The sequence below is a fragment of the Plodia interpunctella genome, chromosome 6 (assembly GCF_027563975.2).
Source record: "Plodia interpunctella isolate USDA-ARS_2022_Savannah chromosome 6, ilPloInte3.2, whole genome shotgun sequence".
Lineage (NCBI taxonomy): Eukaryota > Metazoa > Arthropoda > Insecta > Lepidoptera > Pyralidae > Plodia > Plodia interpunctella.
In genome coordinates, this window is record NC_071299.1 from 3,012,392 (window position 1) to 3,038,953 (window position 26,562).

Below are 26,562 nucleotides of genomic sequence, written 5' to 3' on the forward strand. Positions count from 1 at the left end.
AACAATGGCTATGAAAAGCTATTAATAAACACATGTGTATAATTTCTCATCTGACTGGCCACGTCCAATAAATATGGAGATAATACGTCAACCCTATCTTCCTGCGAAATTTTAGCGTCTCATTTGAATAACTTGTTTAGGGAGTCAATAAGGGCTAAGATGTCGACGGAATTCAAAATTATTTTGTAGGTAGTCAATGGCTTGAAGCAATCAACGTTATAATCTACAGTCAGTAGTATACAGTCCAGAAACGACGTGTAGATTTTTAATACTTACGGATGTAAACGTTGGTTCTTCTTAGGCATGAATTACTAATGTCACTCACTTTGAAGCATCTTTACCCATCGACTCAACAGTGTTGTGAAAAGGTCATAGTACAATATGTCGAACAATAAACATAAATTTAATTTTTCAACTCGTATCGGCTCAAGAAATACTATATTTACAGTTTTATCATACCTATGGGTGCTGTTCGTGCTACCGTGTCGCTGCTGTGATCGCATAGAAAAGCGTAGACTGACTCTTCGTTATAATGAGAAAGCGTTGCGCTTCCATTTTGGTGCTAATGCAGTTCACTCCTAATAGCGTCCGAAGGTTTTTGTTTACCGACGGATAATTACCTTATATAATTATAATTACGAATTCAAGTCAAAATTTTAATAAATCGTTCCATACTAACATAGTTTTAGAATTGCTTTGTGGAACTAGTCTGAAATAATATCTTTCTGAATTATTTTGTAAAATATGAATATTTTACATTTTAATTTGTTAAAATTTGAAAATTTGCCAAAAGCATGCCATGGCCAGGATCGATAAAGTACGTAGTGCAAGGGTACCGCAATACGTGTAAGGGTCCTCCCCTCTGACTCATAAAGAGGGTGGCTCGCCCTCACACTTCGAACATTGGTCGATATTGCTCTCTTTGTTTTTGCTCTTCCAAAACATATCACAACTTCGTTTTGGACAAGGCGATCAAACTTTAATCTATACATATTATAAAACTATAAGTGGGCTATGTCTAAGAAAAATAATTATGGGGAGTCTTTATGCGAATAAAAGAATCCAAAACAATGTTTTTAAGAATTTATATCTGTCTGTGTACCACGCGAATTTATATCTGTTCGCGTACCACGCAAAAACTGGATGGAATTTGATCAGATTTCTGATTAGCATTTTCAACTTTTTTTTCGAAAAAAAATCCTACAAGGGGGAAAAAAATTTGGACACGAATGAAACGCTACACGCCGCGTTAAAACACTCGTGAAATTCACCCATTATCGCTGCGAATGCGAATGAATAGGTATCTGCTCAATTTTATCAAAACTATTTTATTCTATCTCCGCAAAAAGTTAATGTATACATTTGGATACTAGTCATAGTGAAATAAAGATAAATATATTAATGAGCGGATAAATCCACTATCAAAATAACCTTCACAAAATATTCCGATTAAGTAGTGTTTATTATGTGTGTAAGAAATAAATTATACTGGCGTAAATAAGATGAACATACTATAAATTTTATTATTTGAAATGTTAACCAGTACAGAAAACGCAACACATTAAACCTCTACACAATTCTACGGCCAAGAAGCAAGGAGTCCACACTACCACAGCTAAAGTAATTAAAACAATATTAGTAAATTGTTTCCAAAAATTAACAAAGCTTATACAATGAGGGTAGAACCAGGGACATAAATAATATACAGAAAGCCATGGCTTCTTTCGGATCGAAGCCATGTATAAGTTGCACTGGAAATCAACGGGTTCTTTCCGTGCAACAATGACTTTCTGTCTAGGTCTCCATCGTCTGTTGGAATCTTTGTCAAAGTAGTGAAGCATGTAGTTGGTAAGAGGATGTTCTTCAAGTTTCCTTATCACTGTCCGAATTACGGGTAAAGAAGCTACTTTCTTTTTATTTTTTTTTAACCGCCGAATCATCCTCTTTGTTTTTGTGGGGAAGATTTTTTCTTTCAGACGTTTCAATTTATTTTTTCGTCTTGTGCATCTTCTCATACGCTTCCATAGAAATTTACGTTTAAAGTAAACGCCCCTTTGTTTTTTATTAAACAAGTTTTCTTTTTTCTGCCTACTCTTCTTGAATTTTATTTTTTCTGACTGATGTTTCGTTTTTGTTTTAACTGGTTTAACGCCACAAATACATCTTCCTTTATGATCGAATAAAACAAAAAATGTTTTATATTTTGGCAAATAATTAGGAAATGAGGATGACTTCGACTTTTTTTTCAATGTTCTTGCTATAGAGTCAAAATCAGATTTCTTAAATTCACTCGATTTGTAAGTTTTGTATTCAAGGCCTGATTTTAATTTAGTTATTTTGAGTTCATTATCAAATTTCGATTTGGATTCCAAGTTTTTAGTCATATGTTGAGATTTTGAACTAAATTTGGATGTCTTTTTTTTAGATTCCACTTCTTGTTTTGATTTTCTGTTTTTATGGTCAGATTCAAGCCTGTCGTAAGATTTTTTAGTTGTAGATTCAGCTTTCGATTTAAGCTTTCTTAAATTCTGTTTAGATTTTAATTCAGTTTCGTTAACTGATTTAATTTTTTGTTTTGATTTTCTGTTTTTATGGTCAGACTCAGGCCTATCGTAAGATTTTTGAAATATAGATTCAGCTTTAGAGTTAGGTTTTCTTAAAAGCTGTTTAGATTTTAATTCCGATTCGTTAATTGATTCCATTTTTTGTTTAGATTTTCTGTTTTTATGGTCAGATGCAGGCCTGTCGTTAGAGATTTTAAATATAGATTCATTTTTCGATTTGGGTTTTCTTAAAGTCTGTTTAGATTTTAATTCAGATGTGTTAGATTCCATATTTTGTTTTGATTTTTTGTTTTTATGGTCAGATTCAGGCCTATCGTAAGATTTTTGAAATATAGATTCAGCTTTCGATTTAAGTTTTCTTAAAGGTTGTTTGGATTTTAATTCAGATTCGTTAATGGATTCCATTTTTTGTTTTGATTTTCTGTTTTTAGAGTCAGATTCAGGCCTGTAAGATTTTTGAAATATAGATTCAGCTTTTGATTTAAGTTTTCTTATAGGCTGTTTAGATTTTAATTCATCTTCGTTAATGGATTCCATTTTTTGTTTTGATTTTCTGTTTTTAAGGTCGGATTCAGGCCTGTCGGAAGATTTTTTAATTATAGATTCAGCTTTCGATATCAGTTTACTTAAACTCTGTTTAGATTTTAATTTAGATTCGTTAATGGATTCCATTTTTTGTTTTGATTTTCTGTTTTTATGGTCAGCTTCAGGCCTGTCGTAAATTTTTTTAATTATAGATTCAGCTTTCGATTTGAGTTTTCTTAAAGTCTCTTTAAATTTTAATCCAGATTCGTCAATTGATTCCATTTTTGATTTTCTGTCAGATTCAGGCTTATTATTATATTTTTTAGTTATAGATACGTTTTGGTCAGACTTATCTTGGTAATAAGATTTTGTAGAAGGAGCGCTATAGATTTTAGTTTCATATTGAGCGTTAGGCCTATATTTTTCAGATTTTAGTTTTGATGTATTTGTATCTATTGCAGACTTCGAATCAAATTTTGATTTGCGCTCAGATTCATACTTGGGTATGTTTGCTTTATCGCGTTCAGATTGATGTTTTGAAGGAGATTCATTGCCCAATTTGTTCATACGATTTCTTGTTTTACGTTCAGACTGATTGTTTTTGTCAGGTGTGGTTTTACCACGTAAATCACTAAGATCCATTTCTTTCATCTTTGTTTTATTTTTTATTTCTTCACTTTGTTTTATTCCATTTCGATTTTGACAGATACATGGATCTTTACAATTGTTTTTATCACTATGAAACTTATCAACTATTTTGTTAACACGAATTTTAATACCTGTAATAAATTTGGTACTTTGCAAACTCTTTAAGTCCGGAGATACGTTACTAGCAGTTTTACCTAAATATTCATCAGTCACAGTTTCTTTTCTACACGATGGCGTTTTACAATGTATGCAAAATTGTTTTAAAAATGTATTTTTTCCACTTTCAGGAGGTATCTTTTTTATTGGTATAACCTCCAATTTTGCACCATGTTTCATATTCTTATGCATTTTGGGACCCATCTTTTGTTCACTTTGTTCCTCTTTTGCTTTTATATGATTTTGCCTCTGCATTTTTTCATATAAACTTCTTATACCATTTTCGCTATCTGTTTGTGTATGAATATTTACCATTTTCTTTTCTTCGACATTAAACTTATTTTTATCTTCTAGCATTGAGAAGTTAATACCATTTCTAGAATCAACTTTCACTTTATTTTTGCTATGTAATGATGATTCAGGTTGATCGCTATCACTTATAACAAGAAGTCTATTTGGCTTTACACAATCAAAGAAAGACAATTCAGTAATATTTGCTGTTTTGGGATGCTTTTGACAAGGACAAGGAAAATCGCAAGTGCATAAATTGTTACATGCATTAATTGTTGTTACTTTTTTGTCATCTGAATTGATGGATACGGAGTAAGGGCATGTATGTGATAAACTGACTTTCTCAACTACTGGTACAACCTGAGAAGCTACGGATGTATTCAATTGACACAAATATTGTTGTGAAATTTTCCCTTTGCCGCAAGAGGACTTAAAGTTGTTAAAATCAGCAATACAAATCGGACATGGAGATGTTGATTTAAAAATACTTTTAAGTTTTCTTTTTTTATTACTAGTATTTTCCCAATTTATTGCGGACATCTTAATTTTTTCGTTTTTAGGTAAACAAAAAATCTTATTGGAATATTCCCTGTCAAGTTTCAATGTGTTAATTTGGCAGGTATTTTGTAATTGGTTTGGTGGTTCACTTAATAACATATATTTTTGCGAGCTAGATAATGAACATGGTAATTCAGAAACTTTAACATTTTGTGTTTTAGGACAAGACCGTGGGTATTTATTTTCAACAAATTTCTCATCAGAACTTTCTCGTTTTTTTGTGTCATTGGTAAGCAACATATATTTTTGCCAGTCATTGCAAGGAAGTTCAGATAGACTTACAAACTTATCACGAGGAGTTTCTTGTTTTTGAGTATCATTGCCCGGGAGTTTAGATAGATTTACAAACTTATCACAAGGCGTTTTTAGTTGATGAATGCCATCGGTAAGCAACATATATTTTTGCCAATCATTGCAGGGGAGTTCGGATATCATAATAGGTTTAGTTGACATTTTGTTGATATTGTTTTCATCGTCTGTATTAATTTGTTCCGATTTTAGTGTATGTTGTTTAGGAGCGTCTCTTAAGAATTTATTTTTTATCGAACGAAGATTCTTGATGTTCGAAGATTTTACTGATTCACAAGCACATAATTCATTGTGGAGTCCTGCTGATTCATTACGATTCTTGAATTGTAATTTGAAACTAGGATTCGGCAACTTGCAAGAACATTTGTGTCTGTGGTGGCCCTTTATTGCTTTTTTATTTTCAGTTGTATCACTAAGATGGTTAGTTAATCCCATTTTGTTTTCATAAATTACCTGAACACTTTTGGAATTTACTGCGGATTTATTCCTAATTTTTGGTGACCGGTCTAATAGAGACCGGTCATTAGAAGAGAGTACTGAAAATACAACATGCTTAGGTATTTTTTTATGAAAGCATGCACATTTATTATTTTCATTACCTATATCTAAATTGGCTTTTAAAGATCCTTTCGGTACTTTTGGTGTTGTATATTTTTGGGGATAAAGATAATCGCCACGTGAAAATTGGGATGAATCAATATTGTCTGGGACGGTGATTTCATCAAAATTTTTTATGAGTTTATTATTCTTTCTTTTCCATTTCCGTTTCACACACTTGCAATTATTAGCTAATAATTCTATTTGGTCAGCATAAAGCTGTCTGATACCTTGACGAGATTCTTTTAACTTTTTTTGCGAAAGACTCAACTCACTGGAATATTTATGATTGAAAATACTTTTGCCCCTCACTTTTTGAGGTTGTATAAGAATATCAGGTTTTACGTCAATTTTACTTGATTTAGAAGCTTTGTATTCAGTTTTATTTTCATTATTTATTATTTCTGAATCGATTTTTTTCTTTGACTTGGAATGTTTTGCCTGTCTTTCGCTTTGATTAGAGTACGGTGAAAAACAACTGCATATGTCAGTGTAACTATTACGTATAGCTCCGTATCGACCTTTATTTATACAACATGATGCGCACGTATCCCATGTTTTCCTAGCTTCGGTTTTTCCACACATGCATTTGATAAAATTTGTTATATTTATGGAGCCAAACATCGCGTTATTAGACCTCTGTTTGTTATATTTACTATATCTAGACTTATTGGTATCATAGTTTGAATGTATCCTACTATCCTTTTGTTTTGAATTTTTTGCTCGTGCCTGAATATCAGGTTTTACATCACTTTTAGAAGATTCATAATCATCGTTTACGCGATTGCTTTTCTTTTCAAATTTGATGAAATCGCTTTTGTCGGGATGTTTTGCTTGCCTGATGGCATTTTGATTAGGGCTTGATGAGAAACACTTGCAGAATATTTTACGGATGTTTCCGTATGGACTTTTATTTTTACAGCATAGTGCACATTCATCTCCTCTTTTCTCAACATCGGCTTTTCGGCATACACATTTCCTTATGAAATTAGTTACATTTGTGGAACTTGACATCGAATTAGCAGATGTCTGTTTGCTATGTTTACTGTTGTTTAATTCAATCACATACTTACTGTTGGAGTTTATACTTTTATTCTTCTGTTGAATATTTTCTGTTTGCGTTTGAATGTCAGGTTTTACGTTTATTTGAGTTGTTTTAGAAGGTTTATGATCATCGCTTTTTATTTCAAATTTCACAAAATCTTTTGCCTGTCTGTTATCATGCTGACTACCGTATTTACTTTTACTTTTACAACATAGGGCGCATTTATCGCTTTTTTTCTCAACACTGCCTTTACGATATACGCGTTTGGTTATTGTAGTAGTTTTATTTGTGGAACCTAACATCGAATTAGTAAGTGCCCGTTTACTATGATTACTATATGTCAATTTACTGAGATTATTACTGTATAAATTTATACATTTATCCTTTCGTTGTATAATTTGAGTTTGTGTCTGAATGTCAGGTTTTAAGTCAATTTGAGTTGTTTTAGAAATTTTGTGATTATATTTTATCATATTGCTTTTTATTTCAAATTTGGCAAAATCTTTTGTTTCGGGAAGTTTTGCCTGTCTGTTTTCATAACGGATGGTTCCGTAATTACTTTTATTTCTACAACATAAGGCGCATTTATCGCTTTTTTTCTCAGCATCGCCTTTTCGGCATACACATTTGGTTATTATATTAGTTATATTTGTGGAACCTAAAATCGAGTTAGCAAATGTCCGTTTACTATATGTCGATTCGCTGAGATGCTTACGGTTAAAATTTATACGTTTATCCTTTTGTTGTATAATTTGAGTTTGCGTCTGATAGTCGGGTTTTACGTCAATTTGAGTAATTTTAGAAGCTTTTGACAGATCACTTTTTACTTCTAATTTCACAAAACCTTTTGATTCGGAAAAGTGAGACTCTCTATTCCCACTTGTAATTAATTCTCCTTTTTTCAATAATTTACGTGAGTTGATATCATCATTTATTATTTTATTACTAATTTTCGAAAAATGTGGTAGTTTATGGTCAGTAGTTATATTTTTATTACAAATTGATGTGCACGTACATGGAGCTTTCTGATAACTACTCGATTTATTAAAATTAAGGCAACCTTTGTGATTTGAATAATGAGACATCGGTTTTATTTTACCTTTTTCATTTTTATGATTGTAAACAGAATTTCCCAAATTATCAGCCAAAGTTGGGTAAATACTAAAAGAATAATTCACAATTTTATTACTAGCATAAGCACATTCAGGAGTATTAGATTTTTTTATTTCATTGTCAAATACGATATAGGGAAATGAACGAATATATTTGTTATCAACAGATCCGTAACTTGGATACTTTACATTATGTCCATCAAATTGTTCCGTACTGAATTTTCTTTTACAAGATTTGGAATCAGAATAGTTTTCTACATATAAATGATGTTGTTTTCTTTTATCTCTCTGTTGCTTATTATCTCTCTGGAAATCACATTTTTTATTATCTTTAAATATTTGTTTACAACTTCTTACAAAAGTTATAAAGCTAGAAGATTTTAATTTTGGCGATTCATTTATTGATAATTTTTGTATAGCTAAAGCACTCTTTTTAGCTGTTAACCTCTTACCACGTCTTTTACGCTCGTCCATTGGTGAGCATCTATTGGGAAAATTCAACTGTTTACAGGTATTCACATAAACTATTTGAGACTTTAAGTTTTTTTTTTCAACTGGAAGTAACGTTTTACTATTATTTTTGTAAAATTCTCGAGGTAAGCGTTTATAAAGTTCGTCATTTTGTTGCTTATTAAATAATGATTTATGATTATCATCTATTGTCATTCGGTTAACGGCAATACTATTTTGATGTGCATCTTTTCGAATATTTAAGGTACAAAAACATCGTTTCAATGTATTCATGACACTAGTTCCTTTATTCTCTAACTTTATCCCTTCTGATTGTGAACTTATCGTAGAATATGATTTATCACCATCACAATTATTACATCGTTTACGTTGAAACATCGGTATTTTATTAGTTCCAAGAGTAGTTTTGGATTCAAGGTAAGGTTTTACATCGTTATTATTGGTCCGCTCTTTATAAAAGTCAATGTTGAAACTCATACAAGAACCAAATGTAACACTGTTTTTGTTATCTGATCTACAAGATGTATCGTCTTGTGAACTTATCGGAGTTTTAGAAACCACGGGAAACCGAGGACGAAATTTTTTTTCACTAGTATGCACAGGGCACTCGTAATTCGATTTTTTTTTAGAAGGACACCAATGATAGTCTTTTTGTTTTTTAACATCAACTTGTAAATATTTTGAATCACTCTGTACTGGACAATTACAAGTTGCCGATTTTTTTGATTTAGATTTCTTTTTTCTTTCTTTTATATGAATTGTTCGATAATATTCACATGAGTTTTGAAGGCCTTGTACTGATTTCTTTCTAACTACTTTTGACTTTATATTGCCATTTATTGGTTCTGGTGTAACCGTAGGCATTATGAATTTAATGCCTTTTTTGCGTTTATGAATCCGAAAACTTCGTTGTTCTTTTAAGTTTGGACAGTTATCATATAATGAATTTTTAAATTTCAAATTACTACACTTACATTCAAAATTAGGTCGATTTTGTAACTTACTCCTTCTGAAGTTTGACTTCCGACTTACTTCTTCATTATCAATGAAATCAATCGTTTTCTTTGTTTCTGTTTTACGATGAGATAGAACTTTAAATTTTAATCCTGATGTGTGACCTAGTTCATCTTCACTTATTGCGATAATGTCATTGTTGGAAGTTTTTTTTAATGACAGCTTACAAAGACATTTTTTTATAAGTGATCCCATTTTAGTACATTTGCATTCCGTTCTATATAAACTAGTTTGGGCTTCAACATTAGAAGCAATATTTTTCTTTTTTGATTTACATAGAGGATTGCATTTTACTCTAAATGTATTGTCTGCATCAATCAGACTTTCATTATTGATACTAACATAGGGTATATGCTGTTCTTTATTTTTATTTAAGGACCGTTTTCCGTCATTGATGTTATGGGCAGTTTGTGTTTTAATAGATATTCCTTGTAACTTTTTATATTGTAGGCTTGGCTGATAAGTATCATCATATATCGTAGCAGGTATTTTCTTAGGAGCATTTGCAATACAACTTGATTTCACCCAATCTTTCGTCTTTTTGCAAATTTTACATGGATGAGTATACATGGTGGGTTGATCATCCTCATTATGAGATCTCTGCTTATAAAACTCCACATTGAAACTGTGACTGGATTTTATTCTAACAACTTGTCTTGAAGATTTATTTCTGCGAGTAGGCTCAATATAACAATTGGAATATTTTTGCGCTTTTTGTCTTTTATTCTCACCAATTAATAGTGAGCTTTCATTACGTTTTTTTTTGCATTTACATTTATTTGGAATTTGAGTTTTTATATAAGCGTTCTTCAAACCATGACAAGTTTGGGTCATCACTCCTTTGTCAATTTTATTTAAATGAAGGTTTTCAGAATATTCAGCTTTAAATTTATTCCTATTCTTAAGTTTAAGAATGCATAAATGTCTTTCAGAAAATGTATTAACTCCTCTTTCTTGTGTCATCATAGTTTTTGATACCTGTGATATCTGATCAACCTTACCAGCAGTTCTTAGTTCTTTGATTTTATATTCATTTGTATCATAATTCTTAGATTTACATAATAATTTAGCAGCAGTTTCTAAATCTGTTGAATTTGGCAGCACATCTTTATAAAATGTAATATCAAAGCTGAAGGTAGACCCTATACGTACAACTTGATTCTTATTTGTAGGATCAGAAACAAGATTACTAGTTATAGCCTCTTTTTTTCTAATGTGAGAATTTGGTCGTTGTTTAGAAAATTGTGAAAAATGCATATTTTTGTCATTGAGGGAATTATTACAATTGGTATTTGAATAACAAGGTAAATGTTTATCATTTAGTTGGATTTTTCTAGAATGAATTGAATGAATGATACGAGGGTAATTTTTTTTAGAAATTTGTTTTTTTATTACTGCCGGTATATTGCTCACACCTTGTAGCGTTGTACAAAAATCAGAAAATGTTGTAGATTTAGGTTTTCCTGCAGAATTCGTTTGTGAATATTTGCCGATAGCACCAGAATCTCTTTTTATTATATTAGTATTTGATTGTCCTATAACTTTGTTTGATTCATTTAATCTGGACTTGGCCCATTGTTTACTTTTCTTATAAAATTCTATATTAAAACTGAAATTGGAACCAATGTTAACAACTTGGCGAGATAAACCTTGTGATCGATTTTTTTGCTGTTTACTTTTTAATTGATTTTTTTGCTCTTTACTTCTATTTAATTTGCTGGATTTTAATATTCTCCGGGGAGAATTCGGTTCATGTTCTATGTTCAAACTTTTGAACTTATTTTTACATTTACAAACTATATTCGAATGTAAATTCTTATTTTTGATGATTGATGTATTTCGGTGAGACGAATCTTGTAATTGATTTTTTTGTTTTTGACCTCTAGAAAAATAAATTGTAGGGTCTCGTAGTTGCGATGAACCAGATTGTTTAATGCGTGCATTTTTACTGGTATCCAACTTTCTGGATGTGGATACGCTATATGGAGTATTTTTTTGGCGCTGGTTCTCTGGTTTAGAATGGACACTTAGACCCTGATTAATATATTTTAAGTTACCCTGATTTTTAGTTTCTAGTTTGGTCTTGGAAAACTCGATATTAAAACGAAATGTCGAGCCAATACGCACGGCTTGTTTTCTATTTGGCGACGAGCTATATTTAATTCCTGACAAAGGTTTCATCATGCCATGATGTGGACATTTTGCTTGCGAGTTTATACGAATAGTATTCGTTGAAACAGATTTCGAGTTAATTTTTGTTTCTGTTTTATTTGAACATTGTCTTCGAAGTCTTTTTCTTATTGTTTTCAAACAGACCAATGGATTACACTCTCCAGGTATACATATTCCAGGCTCGCATTCATAAGGCTTCAACTTATTAAGATATGATTTAGCACCCATATTATGCTTGTAATTTGGAATTTGAATATTCATTGTACAGAAACACCGCTTCAATAAAGGACATGCTCCGATAACATCCGGCTTACTCATTGTTGTAGAAAAATATTTCAGACTTGAAACATCTTCAATTGTGTTGACAGCTGTCAAGCGTTTTTTTCTTTTCATAATAGAATTGGCACAATTATTTTCATATCTTTTATTTATAACGTCGGAACTACAGGAGTCATCTAGAAATTGAGTTGAAGAAAGAGATTCACGTTTTTTGTATGTTGTCTTATTTGTAATTTCTTTACTAATCTTCGGCTGAGTTAGGTGTAGATTACTTATCTCAAGTTTACCTTTATTTTGAACATAAACTTTTTGTTTAATTTCGATCGATTCATAACTTTTTTTGGGACATTGAATGTTAGAGCAATAATCTGACTCCATTTCCACGGCGTATTGTGTTCTTTTACACATAATTTCATTATTCGTAGGTTTTTCTTCATTCTCATCTAGGGAATTTGGGTGTTTTACAGGAGTTCCATCTAATTTCAATTGATCCGTAACGCAAATTACAGATGAATTTCGGTTTTTATCGTTTAAAATAGTTTTTGATTTTACGGCCATCCAAACATGATTATTTATCTTTGATTTTTTTGTTTTCGCTTTCTTCAATCGACAGGTGTAAGTAAACGGTAATATTTTACTATGGTCCAGACAAGTGCTTATGTTGGCAGATTGCAAGTGCAGATTTGTAGCATTCTCTTTATATGGAAAGTTATCCAAATCACTCTGACCGGAGCTGGATGTAGTTACTAATCCTGGACCAATAAGTAGAATTTTCTTTTTAATCCTTTTCCGGGAAGGTATTCTTTTCGAAACATGTTTACTGTTAAGATCTGATGTTAATAGTTTAGGCGGTTCACAAGACAGGATATCCGAATTTTTGTGGTTCCCTTTAGGATTGTTTCTTAAATTAGCCCTTGTTTTTGATGGTACGTGTGTTTTCAAGATAAATGTACATGACTGTTCTTCTTTATCACTATACGAAATATCCTTGAATGTAAAATTAGATTCAGAGTCGTTTATTTTAATAAAATTTAAAGATGATTTTGCCTTTTTTCGTTTCTCATGATGATTTTTGCGTTTATATAACATATTTAAACCCTTGTTTGCCTCCATGCTATCGGATACATATAAATCAGACATATAATTGCATTTTATTTGACTCACCACTGAACTATTACCAGTATTAGAAGTACTTGTGACGTGTTGAGAAATAACATGATTAGATGTTTTTGATGTTTCTTTTATTTTTTGTTTTTTCTTTAATGATTTTGTCAAATTTGGCTCAAGAAGACATAGATTTGAACTACAATAATCTGAAGTATTTACAGATTTATGATCGCAAATTTTTGCAACATTCAATACGCCTGAGTTGTTCAAATCTTGATTTTCGGTTACATTTTTAGTTTGCCCACCATTTTTAGGCTTAGCATTAAAAATCGTGCATAAACTTTTGTTTACATTAGGAGTAGATTTTTTAGACCTCGCAAGTCTGTATATAGAGTTTTCAATAGATGAACAAGATTTCGAAGTGCTGCTAGTAGCAGACTTTGATAACATAGTCTTATTTACTCGGGAAATATATTTTTTGCCACCTATTTTCCTATACAATTTTCGTTTATTACTTTTTTCTCCATATGCTAACGTGCTAGATTCTACTCGGTTCATTTGCACGCGATTTAAGTTAAGATTTCCTAAATTATATCGATGTTCCACAATATTTGTTCTCCCTTCATTGTATTCTTTCCTGTTTATTTTGTCAAGTTCTTTAATATAAGGTGTATAATTAGTTTCATTTCGGACACAGTGCCTAGCTAGTTCGATTTTACCTAAAGTATCTATTGTACATTCTTTGGAAACTGATTGTGATTTTATTTTGATTGCATTTCCTGGCTCATAATTTCTTACTACTTTTTCTACATTATTACTCAGAATCAATTCGTTTACGTTTTGAGTTAAACATTTATGATCGAGTTGCGAAGATTGTCCTAATGATTTTACATTACAAAATTTATTTGCAAGTCCTGGTTTTGAACAACGGGATTTTAAAGTACATGTACAAGGATCAGAACGAATTTGCTTAAATTGAAGTCGACGCGATCTGTGCCTCCGACGTTTTCGTGGGTTCATTACTGATAAAACACTTAATCGCGATGAAAAGTGACTATCCCCACGAGCAAAAATACACTTTATTTTCTTCAAATCACTATAATCTCCCGATTTCAATTGATATGTACTAGCCTTCTTGGGGCAAATACCATGTTCTTTATCCATCAGACTTACGATTTCTACAATTGCACTACCACTTCTAATTTCGTCAACTTCATCACGTGAAGACGCGTTTAACCTTAGATTCATTTTTTCTCTATTATTAAAATTTCTTCCAGATAGTAACTGATTTCGAACGTCATCATAAATTGCTCTTGTTTCGACTAACTTTTCAATCAGTTTTCTTTCTCTAAGTGAAATGGTGTTGTCGTAAAAAAGATTCTCTGTTTTGGATCCACTTTTGATAAAACGTTTTAAAGATGGACATTCTGATTGGCTGGTATCAAGACATAATGAAAAGGAGCAGCTTTCTCTAGCAACTGTAGGATGAGGCTTCATTTTGTGTTGCTTTTCTGATACTTTATGGGCATTTGAATGCCGTTAACAATTACAAAAAACATGCAAATATGACAAACAAACAAGTAAACATTTACAAAACGTTACAGGACGTTCACATGACACACAATATCTGGAAATAAAAACCAAAAGATAACAGATATATTAGAATACACTAATGTGAGATTTTATTCAAGTCGCTTAAAGGTATCTGACATAAGTTATGGTTATACACTATAACTGACTAAATTCACTTAACAGTCAAGCCGTGTACAGTACAGGGTTTCACAATTCACCGGAAGCAAAGTGGTTGTCGTATGGGAACAACTATAAAATATAGTTTGAAGCCTACTATTACATTCACACTAGGGACCTTTCGATCAGAGGCATCTTAGCCACTGGACCACCACCTCTTCAGATCCGATGTACTCTTTTGGATAAAGAGTCTATCTATACTAATATTATAAATGCGAAAGTAAGTTTGTTTGTAATCTCTTCACGCTCTATATACTTAACCAACCTTCTTGAAATTTTGCATAGATGTAGTTTGTAGTATGGAGAAAGATATAGGGTAAAATAACTGTCCCCGTGGAAAATTCACGCTGGCAACAGCTAGTATACTTATAAATGCGAAAGTCTGTTTGATTGTCACGCTTTTAGGGCTAAACTGCCGGGCTGATTTTGATGAAATTTGGAATAGATTCAATTAATAATCCAAGGCCAAATATAGGCTACCCAGCGATGATACACGCAACATTTATACCTAATTGTATTGAAACTATCTCTACAAAATAACTCTCTACTGCATGGTATTTGTGTGACGTACTGATTTGAATTTGGGATAGCATAGTTACAGGGCTTTTTTTTCGAAATAGCGGACTAAATATTAATAAATAATGAATAACTTACTCAACAAAAATTAAGTTACATTTTAAGGCCCATTTTAGGGTCCGGCACACGGTCTTCCGTGCCTCTCTGATAACATATATCTTGGATTATGTTATCTGTACATATTGTTCACTAGACCTCAGCATGGAAAATTAAAGAAATCAGTAAATTCTTTAGGGGATAATTTCTACAAAATTTCCGTGTTGTACAAAAACATCATTCTAAAGTGAATGACAGATGTCTAAATCTTTGATAGAAATAAAATAACTTTTTAGAGCGAATGTTGACGTCTTTTCTAACCAGCTTGGTGTGTTTCAAAAAAAGATTCTATAATATAATTTTATTATCAAAGTTATATTCCGCTATTGTTATAAAAAGGAAAAGTATCTACCAACTACAATACCTACTTACCAAAAGTTAAGGAATAACATCATATTTAAAAAAGCGGTCAAGTACGAATCGGACTCGCCCATGAAGGGTTCCGTAGCAAGTAACACAACATAAAAGTTCTTGTTGATCGTTATTTGTATATTTTTACATTCTTGAAATAATAAGCGTTGAAAGCGAATGAAAGGTAAATTGCAGTTTACGATTTATGATGTATAAAAAAAGTACTAGATCTCGTTCAAAACAATTTTCGGTAGAAGTTTACATAGTAATGTACATCATATATTTTCTTTGAGTTTTATCATTCTCTTATTTTAGAAGTTACAGGGGGAGAACACACTTTACCACTTTGGATGTGTCTCTCGCGCAAACTATTCAGTTTAGAAAAAAATATGTTAGAAACCTCATTTAATATCATTTTTGAAGACTTATCCATACCCTACCACACGTATGAGTTTGATAAAATAATTTTTGAGTTTCAGTTCTAAGTACGGGGACCCCAAAATTTATTGTTTTTTTCTATTTTGGTGAAAAATCTTAATGCGGGTCACAGAATACATCTACCCACCAAGTATCAACTATATAAGTAGTTCTTTTAGTTTCGGAAAAGTGGCTGTGACATACGGACGGACGGACGGACAGACAGACATGAGGGATCTATAAGGGTTCCGTTTTTGCCAATTGGCTACGGAACCCTAAAAACTACCTATTTTAAACAAGTAGGTATTATTTCTAAATGTAAAAAAAACAATAATAATTTAGAATATTGCATGACAGTGAAATCGTGGTGACGTCACTATTTAAGTGTCAAAAAGTATTCCTAATGTAAAGAACCTAAACGAACCTAAAAAGTAAATAACCTAAAAGATAAACCTATTTACCCTAAATGGTCTGTTATTACACCCTATTGATTTTTTCAATCATTTATACTTTTAAGCAATTGCTTAAATAAAAACATAATTTTAATTTATCGTGTTGGTTACTTAGACTTTACGTTTTATCTTTTATCCAAATAAAATACCCCATTATAAATTCGAAGCCGTTGTATTGTAATTAACTTTTAGTACCTACCTAACTAGGTACTTCCGGAAATGCATAAAAATCATAATTTTTTTTATGAGTAATGTAAATGAAGAGATAACGATGTATATAAATATAATCGTGTTTCATTGCCATGTTTTATTATTGTTTTCAAATAATAATAATAATATATAGAAAAATACATAGAAAGTTGTAGGATGTATTCATTCAGAGGTTAGTGACTTGCGAGACACCTGCGTGACAGGTTGCATCAAAGTAAATGGACAAACTTACTCACCTTCGAAGTTTGTATTAAAAGTCCAAGCAAAGTTGTCATGAATGAAAACACACCAGTAAGCACTTCACCATCAAATTCACCACTTTTCACATCAAAATAGTACACGAATAAGTTATTCCGCGAGTTTCGAATTAAAACTGCACAACACAAAACGCAATCCAACCACACATTCGAATAGCGGACGCTAACTAAACGGATGCGAAACTCGTTTTTCTACGGACCCCAAAAAAATATATTGCGTGCTAGTACGCCATCTAGTATCAAGTTAGATAACCAAAAATGAGTAGTATGAATCTCTGCAATCTATGAAGCATATCAACACTCGTCAGCTAAAAAGTATAGATATTGTAAAACAGATGGCGCTAATAGAACAGAGATAATGAGCATAAAACATGTTATGTACAATTTAAAACAATTTAACAAAAGTAATAAATATATCAACACTATTTATGTAAATAGTATTCTTTACACTTAAAAAATACTTGAATGCATTTCACAAAACTCATTCATTCCCATATGTAAATTCATTAATTCCCACTGGAACATAGAACTACCAGTGCTACCATTATTTTGAGATTCTATTAACTATTGAGTTATGTTTTATTCACAAATAAATAAAAACTATTAAGTAATAATCAATTTAGTAGGATATTTAGGTAATATAATCAAAATCTATTTTAACACATCATTTTAATAACATAAATCGATCAAATAATATACATTTTGGAACTACACAAGTAGGTATTCAAACAAAGATCACTATATATTAGTTTGAGATATTTATATAATTTATGTTAGTTGAATTAGTTATTAAAATTAGCTGTAGATTTATTGTCCACTGCAATCAGACTCAGTGTCGGATTCACTTGGTGGCCACATTGGCCTTGTGTCCTGTTCCTTCTGAGCACTTTCCAAAAACTTGGTTTGAGCTTCAATCACACTTTTACTGTCTGAACAATCTGCATACATATCCAAAGCTTCCGAATTCAATTCCAGAAATGAATGGCCCCATGAAAACTTTGATAGATAAAATTGGGCTTCTTTTTTATGTCCCGTTATAAACATTGCTGCTGCTAGTGCCTCTACACAGCTCAACTGATAAGGTTTACCATAATTTATGGGATTTGCTGCTACTAAAAATGGCAACAACCTTGGGTGGGGTGATTTCATCCTGCCAAATGGTGTTTCATCAATTTTCGCCCAGGAACAGTCAATTACAGCTAGCCCATTCTTCACTACGATATCTTTGTCATTTGGGCTGACACACTGAGTGCCGACCGGTGATAAAACTATACCAGAAAAACGATGACCAAGTTTTAAATTCTTGATGAGGTTATGTCTTAACAGTTTCCGGCCTGAACACTTTTTAGGATCACAATGATTCAAGTCCCACATACTGACTGGGAATGAAGCAGGTATACCCTCATCATCTGAAGATGTGCTACCGTCGCTGTCATCTGATGATGATTGTATGCTTAAATCGTTCAATCTTTCAGCGTAATCTCTTTGTACGTGGTGATTTGAGCATTTTCCACGCGGGTTTCTTTTTTTAGGTGGTGCCATAATACAAAACCAGCAATATACCTTTTACTTACAGAATTATATACATAATACTAATTGTTAAACAAGTTCCAAATTAGTCTAAGATAACAACATAAAATCAAAACATTAGTATATCAACAAACTACACTACAATACATATGGAACTGGATGGAATAACGTCTGTGACACTGTCACTGTGTATGTCACCTATGACATGATAGAATTGTCGATGTCAATGAAAGTAAGACATTGACATAAAAAACAAAACGGGGCGGTTATTTTTTTTCATCAGCCAATTTTAAATCAATTTCTTTTTTAGAAGCTCGTTTGATTATTTAAAAACTTTATGTATATACTAAACAAAGAGTATATAATTACTACGTGTAGTAAAATTAAAATCTAATAATGACGTATATGTATCAGTTTACTAGAAAAACGTAATTGACTAGTCAAATCAATTTTGTTTTCTTTGAAGCATACCATTGAGACATTATTTTTATTAAGAAAGCGTCTTCCATAATTCAAGATTGATTTCACACGAGGTAGGATGAGCAGCGCCTCTATGGCAGGTGAGTTTGCAGTCGCAATACTAAAGACTCCGAATTTTTTGTTGTAACACTTCATCTTGAGTTAAATACCTATTATGATACATAGATACCGATATACATATAACTACCAATTTACTTATACCTACTATCAGCTTACCTTTAGTCAGAAGAGTGGAGCTCTTCTGGATACAGAACACACCTCGGACTAAAAATAGGCCAAGCCGTTAGAATGGTCCCAAATTATAAATTAATATGTACAGTCAACAGCAAATCAACCTACCCAAATTCATTGTAAACTCACCGCTATTACCGCGCCATAGAGGTTCATGCAGGGTAACCTGATGTGCTGTTGACTGTACTACACGTAGGTAGGTACTAATGAGTTGTAAGCCATTAGACATTCTGTTCATACCGGTAAAAGAAAACCTCGCGAGGAAACCTGCACAGTCTTTTGAGTACCTAAGTACTTAGGTACTTATTTTAATTCTCTAGTGTGTTTGTGACTGCTTGCTACGACTATTAGATATCGGTAGGTAGTCGTAAAAGTCCTCGTGAATGCCTTTAGGTGACTTGAATAAAACCGTATGTATGGGTTATAGTAGTAACACACTCGAGAAGATATCGCAACATTATATACCTAGGTGCTCGCCCGCGCGCGAATCCTTATAAATGTCAAAATGACGCACGTGTCCTTATAAAAAAATAGCGTCCTTGAATTGCGAAATTACCTGACTCCCAAAACCTCGTGGCAAAACCTACATGTACATTTGTATGTAGGTACCTAAGTACATAGTACTTATTTCCCTAATGCTTGTCAATACCATAAAATTAAATATGTATGGCACCTTTTCGGGGTGAAATCCTCGGGGTTTTATTGATCGACATCATATCATGCCATCTGATCTAATTACTGACACACAAAGCGTGTAAGTCGTTCTTTTTACAAGGCCCGTTATTGATGGGTTTTGTACCGGTTGGTATCTGTTATGGCATTAAAATCACTTTCGATATCACAGCAGAAAGTTTTAATAGAACCATTTGTACAGTACTTTATGACTCAGCATTGGAGACTGATGATTATAGGCGCAGTTTAATCTTACCTATTTGTTTACTTATACATATAGGTACCTAATTTCAACAAGTAGGTAATGATCTGGTCATTATAAAAAATTGAGACTGATAACAAGTTGGATCAAGGATCACAGAATGATCAACGAAACTAATGTTTCGATTCGATAGAAATCTGTTAACTACAAAAACTCACTACCTCACACTAGCTTCAGATAAGTAGAGGTTGGTTAGGATTTCTGCTTGTATAAAGGCCTTGGGATCTAGAAGTGAAAGTCCTGGTAGAGGTGTCTCAGTCACAAGTGGTGATAAATGTTATTCTAAAAAATTCAGCGCAACCTCATCCATTACTTGTGATTTCATCGGACTTTTGGGCAGAAATCGGGAAATTGCATGTGGACCCATTAGGTCAAATACTTACCTTAAGTAAGTACAGGTATTATTTGCGTCAATTACTGGTGGCAGGAGAGACTAGAGGATTCAAGTGCGGCCCAGACGTTATTATAAGTATTAGTTCGTCTAGTTTTTATGCCGGCTGGTACACAATCGGCTAACAGTTCGCCAAACCTCGGCGGATTCGGTATACAAACACGGACGCGAATGAATGAACATTGGGTAACAAACTACCCAATGTTCATTCATTCGCATCGACATCTGAGCCCTTTATGAGAACTTTCTTTCCTGGTCATCCAGGTCCTTTCTGGTTATAGATGTTTCGGAATATCTGTGCACACCAGTGCACAGATATTGTGTGTGAGGGAGGGGTGTGAGGGAGCCAATCTCGACGTATCGCTGTGATGAATATATTAGGCTACAGCCCAGTATTATATTACGATGAATCATTTTGTTAAGATAACCATTATCAATTTGAACTAGTCGAGTCAGTGGCAGTATTGTTTACCTACTCACCACCAAATAAGGATCAAGGTCGCGAAATGATCTAAAAACATGCATTCTGCATTTTTACGTCATATTATTCGTAGCAAAACTAACAAGGAATATACTTACGCAAAAAGTCTCATCAGATCTGAGTCATAGTAATATACAAGCCTTGACGTGGTAGTTATTTTGTAGTTTTTCACCTTGCTCCGTAGCGAGCGTATCATAAAATTTTACCGTACATAATAACGTGAGGTTTCATATAAACTGTGACATACGAGTAGGTACCTAATTGGTCAGAATCGATTTTATTACCAAGGGACTGCTAGATATAATATTGTCTGCCCTCTACATTATAAACTTTGGACTGGCTGGTGACAGTTGGCTGTACTGTAAGTACCTAGGTACGTCTAGGACACAACTAGTATTTCATTGATCATTTATTTTAAAAAAATAGTTGGCGGGGTTCTTGTTTATAATAGTAATAATTATGTGAATATTGATAAATTTAAAATTAAACAAATAACCTTGCTCGAATTAAGTGCTCCGCATAAATTACTTTTTTATCATAACATTCCAAAATGTACTCAACTTTTCATTGTGTTTAAGTAGGTACTTATTATGTACATACATTAACATACATATATTTTTAGTAACTTTTTTCTTTTGATTTATTTTCACAATTTTTGTTTTCTTCCGTTGTTTTTAGGGTTCTGTATAAAAATCTAAATATCGAACCCTTGGTACTCTGGAAGCTACAGGTCCGTTCAAAAATACCTAAACCTTCAAACGTTGAAGATTCAGCTTTGGTTTTAAGACCGGCCGCCTGCTTGACACCAGTACAAGTAGAGATAGTTCCTACTTAATGTTTTACCTACTTTAAAGTTATTTATATGTGAGAACAAACAGGCTGTAGAATATTAAACGAGTAGGTATGACCTCTAACGCCACGATATCGATGAGAATGTTTGTTCTTTCACTGATTTATTCTTTCCCGTGGTCTCAGCTATTGACACATCGCCTAGGAAGAAAAAAATAGTTAGGTATTAATATATCTACCTATTTATTAAAAGTAGGTACATACCGATCATCCTAGACACGCCCGTGTGAATTTATCTGCGAAAGCGGAACAGAGATGATTTTCACACAAACTTTGAGCCCAAATTTGCGGGTTTAATTTTTGAAAAAAGTAGCCTATGTTTAAATTATAAAGGTGCTGTTACATAACAAGTGCCCATTCATAACAATTATTGTTACTTGTTACAGCTTGCTTCAACTACAACAACCAAAACGCGCCCAAGACTCCGCAAGCTTCGGCCAAGGGTGACAAGATCGACATCATGGACTCCGGGGGTAAATAGCTTCACCATTCACCACATATTAACAAACAAACAAAATTCGAAAAAAAATCTAATATGTATTTCGAATTACGCAACAAATATTTTTACATATTTTTTCTATGAAGGAAATATTTTTTTACAAATATTTTTGTTGTAAAAAAGTTGATAGTGCACACAGGATTAGGTATCATGGAAACTGAAGCGACGACGTGCCAAATTTTAACTCTATTGGCCAATCGGAACTAGACGAAATTTAACTTCAAAGACTACAGACAGACCCAAATAAGAGCTTGTAAAAACAGTGTTTAGCTGCATTTGTAAAAAGATGACACTGCGACACCATTTACCTACGACAGTCACATTCATGTTCACAAATTATCAAATGCGGGTAAGCGATACGACGCACTCGCGTCAATCGTGTTTAAGTAGAATATTCCCATATAGCCGAAAATTGCAGTGTTTATTTTTAAGTCCTATGCATTTTTGAAAACATGAGCTGAAAAATATTATTGTCTTGTTCCTAATAAGTAGGTACTTATCTAATTGATGTCGTATACTCCATGATAACAACAACGGGCTTTTCCATAAATGAGCATTGGTAAACGATCCTGATGAAATCATATGGGAGTCTTAGCCTTAGTAAACAATAGAATAATATTAGACATGGTTGAACAATTTCGTGATCGCTTTGTTACTTCCTATCTAAGTAGATATAGGTACCTAGATAAATATATTCACCATACACGTCCATACTATACTTCACTGACAAAATTATTAACTAAGTACTTATATAAAATCTGAACATTAATTTTTGTTTATAATACTTTTACATAATTACATACTTATATTAGAAACTAGCTAAATAAAATTGATAGTATTTATAACACGCCGGAGTCATAGAGTCCACGGGAACAAAGTCGCGGGCATCAGCTAGTGTAACTATAAAATTAATAACTAATCGCGCCATGTAATACTATTTTGTATAATCACGATTTTAAGTTGTTAGATTTAGAATACGGTTCATACGTTTTTTTGGAAATAAAATCGTTTTAATTGAAGTTGTAGAAAACTCCAAAGTATTATTGTTTAAAAGTTTTACTTCGTAATAAACCAGCCATTTAGGGTAAACCAAATGTTTAGGGTAAAGAGTTTTCACCCACCAAATTGGGTGATACTGGGTTACAAATCACCCATTTTGTGGTTTGAGGTTGGTTTTATTAACCCACTATCTATCTCTGGTCTGACCCACAACACCAGCCGAAATTAGACGCTTTTGCAGAATACGACGATGTTGCTTTCTCTGCTGGCGTATAGTACCTATATACTTCTTTTTTGCCTCCCGACATTTTTATAATGTTTAAATCATTATTGAAATACAACAAAAACTTATTAATTAAATTACCTACATAGACATAGGCAGTTTTTTTGACAGGCAACAATATCAAGAAATTTACGTTCCGTTTCCATTATCGAAAAATTCAATATCTATTAAAATAATATTTTTTCTGTATCTAATGTGATTTTTTAAATTTATTCTAATTAAATATAATAAAAATAGGTTTTGAAAAAAATATTTGGAAGAGTTACATACAAGGAAATTGAATAATATTTGCGTATAACTAATTTATACAATAATTTGGGAAAAAAATAGAGAAAACCTAAAACACACTTGTTTACAGTTAAAATAGTTCTGTGTTGCCATAAAGTTAAGTTTTGTAGTTTGAGTAAAGAAAGAAAAGAAAGAAATCATTTATTCGGCAAACACATAAAATCCAAATATACAAATGAGTAACGAATATAGATCGAATACAATATGTAAGCGGAAATGGCGACCAGCTCAGCATGGTGCCATGGTATGGAGCCAAGGCGCTGATTTTCAGCTGGAACCAAGTATAAAGTAGGTAAGGTGGCAAAATAAACAAGTTAATATGTACGGAAACAGAAACAAACAACAGCAAATATTAGTATATAAAGTATAAATATGAAACTAGAAATAATTTAATGTATTGCCCTCAATTTACCGCAATACAGTACGGAGTTTACGGAATATTGTAACAGATGATTAGTTTTTTGTTCTTTGCTGAGCAGCCGAAATAATAACTTAAATAACGTTTGAGTATTCCAATCACTTGAGATAGGATCCTTAACAAAGATTAATTTCAGCTAAGCACAAATCTGAGAAGCTTTTAGAGTATTCGGCCGTTCTAGCAACATCTTAGGGTAAAAAACACTAGCAATCTACCAACTTTTTGGAAAATGTCTAACAATTGGCAACACTGACGCTAGACTTCAGACAGTTCAGTCAGCGCAGTGCGCATTATAGATCGTCGTAGGGCCTGTCGTTTCGTACAAATTAAACAGAAATTGTGCACCTTTCCCGATAAATTCCTTCCGTACAGTGAAGTTACTATGTACCATGGCAAGTTGAAAACCCAATCGAATTGTAAGTTAATTTTAGATTACATTTTGTGAATTAATTTTATTGCTTTCGTAGAATTAATTTGATTTATAATAAGTATAACTCAAGGAGTCGTAGACCATGTATAGATGGATACAATGTGTTCGTGGTTTGTATATTTCCAGATTGCTCCAAAAACGACAAGTAGGGATTTTTTTACTGTATATTTCAATGCCGTAACGATTAAGAATAATTTTGGTCGCGTTTTCAATAAGTCCTTGACCTTAGTAATCCGTGTCTGCTTATTTACCGCAACTTTTGTTTTCAATAAATTGTACCTAAGTTTTGTAATATTTTTCTTGACAACCTTTTACCAAGTTTCAATTGCTTTTACTTAGCTGTTACTTTTATTGTATAAATAAGAAGCTAGAATTTATTCGAAATAGGTACATAAGGTTATTCAAGATTACCTAGGATTCAAACAACTTTGTTAAATCATCAATAATGTCCTGAATTTTCATCAAATAATATTTTCAAGTTTTATGAGGTACTTACACTAGCTTTTGCCCACAACATCGTATGTGAGTAAAAATTAGTTTCTCATGGGAATTTCAGGAAATCCCTTCTTAGTGCTCCCCTACACTGTCCTAGGATCCTGCGTACCAAATTTCAGCTTTCTACGCCCAGTAGTTTCGGCTGTGCTCATGCTTGTCTCATGTTCATTTGAAGTGTTTTTGAACCCATTGAAAGGAATTCAAACCTCAATTTCTTCCTATAATAATTTTCTAAATGTCAACAAATGACATAAAAACAACTTAAGTGCAAATGTTTATTATCAACTAATATATTAGGAAAATATAATGTTTAATTAGGTTAAGACTTACAAACTAAGAATTCAGAAGGAGATGTGAAAATAGCATACCTACCTATAGTATGGTTTATTCAAAAATTAACTTGGAATCATTCACAAGAGCAGCATATCAGCAAAGCCTATTCCCGCTATATTATCAGCTGTTTGCTTCAAATATACACTTTATTAATATCGGCTGAGGTTTTACAACCTGACCTGGCGTGAGAATAAGTTGCCGTATTTGGAATGCTTTTTTGCCTACCTCAGGTTCAGGCTCAGCTTTTTGTATCTTCACTTGCTTTGTGCGAAATCTAAGGAAGGTTAAGGAGTGGTCTTGTTCTAAGTCAGGAATCATGCATGACGCACACCATACAAGAGTAATTTGACTTTGAATTTTAACAGAAACCTAAAATTACTTCCAATAATCATATATAAAATGGTCTATAGATATGCAGCATGCGTTCCAAATCATATTAATGAGTAGCTGTAGTCCGCGCCTTCGCCCTTGTAAATTTAGCTGTGAAAGTGGAATAGATATTATTTTTATACAAATTTTCAACCCCATTACAGTCATAGGGGATTTTTGGAAAAAGAAGTAGTCTTCTCATGTTTGAACGGGATTCTTTAATTAATTCACTTAAGGGTTAAATTGCTTAATTAATAATACTTATAAAAAAAATACAAAAGAAACCCACCTAGGATTTAGTTTGTTTTTTTTTAGATATTATTGGCCCACTGCTGGGAAAAAGCTTCCGCTTACTTTTCCTCTTGTCTCTGCCTATCTTTCCAGTTTTTATCTTACCTTCTGAAATCATCATCAGACCTTTCCATTCTAGTTTCTTTCTCATTTCTATTATATGCATTGTTTCAGTTGTTTGAGACATGGCGTGTACCTAATCCTTACATATTATAAAACAAAGCCCTCTGCCGCGTCTGTCTGTTTGCGATAAAATCAAAAAATACTGCACGGATTTTCATGGGGTTTTCACCACTATCTAAGTG

At 32.6% G+C, this 26,562-nt stretch overlaps 4 protein-coding genes across 11 annotated transcripts in view; 1 reads left to right on the top strand and 3 right to left on the bottom strand.

Annotated features, from left to right (window-relative positions):
* Positions 1–17,123, bottom strand: part of stan (starry night) — a 147,505-nt gene extending 130,382 nt beyond the window's left edge. For all 4 annotated transcript variants that reach the window (XM_053747116.2, XM_053747117.2, XM_053747114.2 and 1 more), the window contains exon 1: positions 16,936–17,123. The gene's annotated coding sequence lies outside the window, so the exon portion shown is untranslated. The remainder of the gene's footprint in view (positions 1–16,935) is intronic.
* Positions 1–26,562, top strand: part of LOC128671037 (calcyphosin-like protein) — a 44,840-nt gene that overhangs the window by 13,787 nt on the left and 4,491 nt on the right. The window contains exons 1-2 of one of the 5 annotated variants that reach the window (XM_053747133.1): positions 18,892–19,046; positions 22,239–22,325. In XM_053747133.1, coding sequence (XP_053603108.1) covers positions 19,025–19,046; positions 22,239–22,325 — 109 coding nt within the window. In that variant the 5' untranslated portion in view covers positions 18,892–19,024. Of the gene's footprint in view, positions 1–18,891; positions 19,047–21,261; positions 21,377–22,238; positions 22,326–24,595; positions 24,756–26,562 lie in introns of those variants that run through there. The other 4 variants (XM_053747135.2, XM_053747136.1, XM_053747132.1 and 1 more) reach the window with 4 other exon arrangements.
* Positions 1,499–15,472, bottom strand: LOC128671026 (uncharacterized). Its single transcript, XM_053747113.2, has 2 exons — positions 15,252–15,472; positions 1,499–14,475 (listed from the first exon to the last, which is right to left on the bottom strand). Exon 2 carries the CDS (start codon positions 14,343–14,345, stop codon positions 1,536–1,538), a length of 12,810 nt encoding a protein of 4,269 aa, XP_053603088.1. The 5' UTR covers positions 14,346–14,475; positions 15,252–15,472; the 3' UTR covers positions 1,499–1,535.
* LOC128671038 (uncharacterized protein) lies at positions 17,609–18,665 on the bottom strand. The gene has a single exon (XM_053747137.2). The coding sequence runs from the start codon at positions 18,496–18,498 to the stop codon at positions 17,764–17,766; it is 735 nt and encodes a 244-aa protein (XP_053603112.1). The 5' UTR covers positions 18,499–18,665; the 3' UTR covers positions 17,609–17,763.

What these genes read in the sequence shown, in the direction of transcription:
- LOC128671026 (XM_053747113.2), bottom strand. Translation starts at nt 14,345, where the DNA reads ATGAAGCCTCATCCTACAGTTGCTAGAGAAAGCTGCTCCTTTTCATTA.
- LOC128671038 (XM_053747137.2), bottom strand. Translation starts at nt 18,498, where the DNA reads ATGGCACCACCTAAAAAAAGAAACCCGCGTGGAAAATGCTCAAATCAC.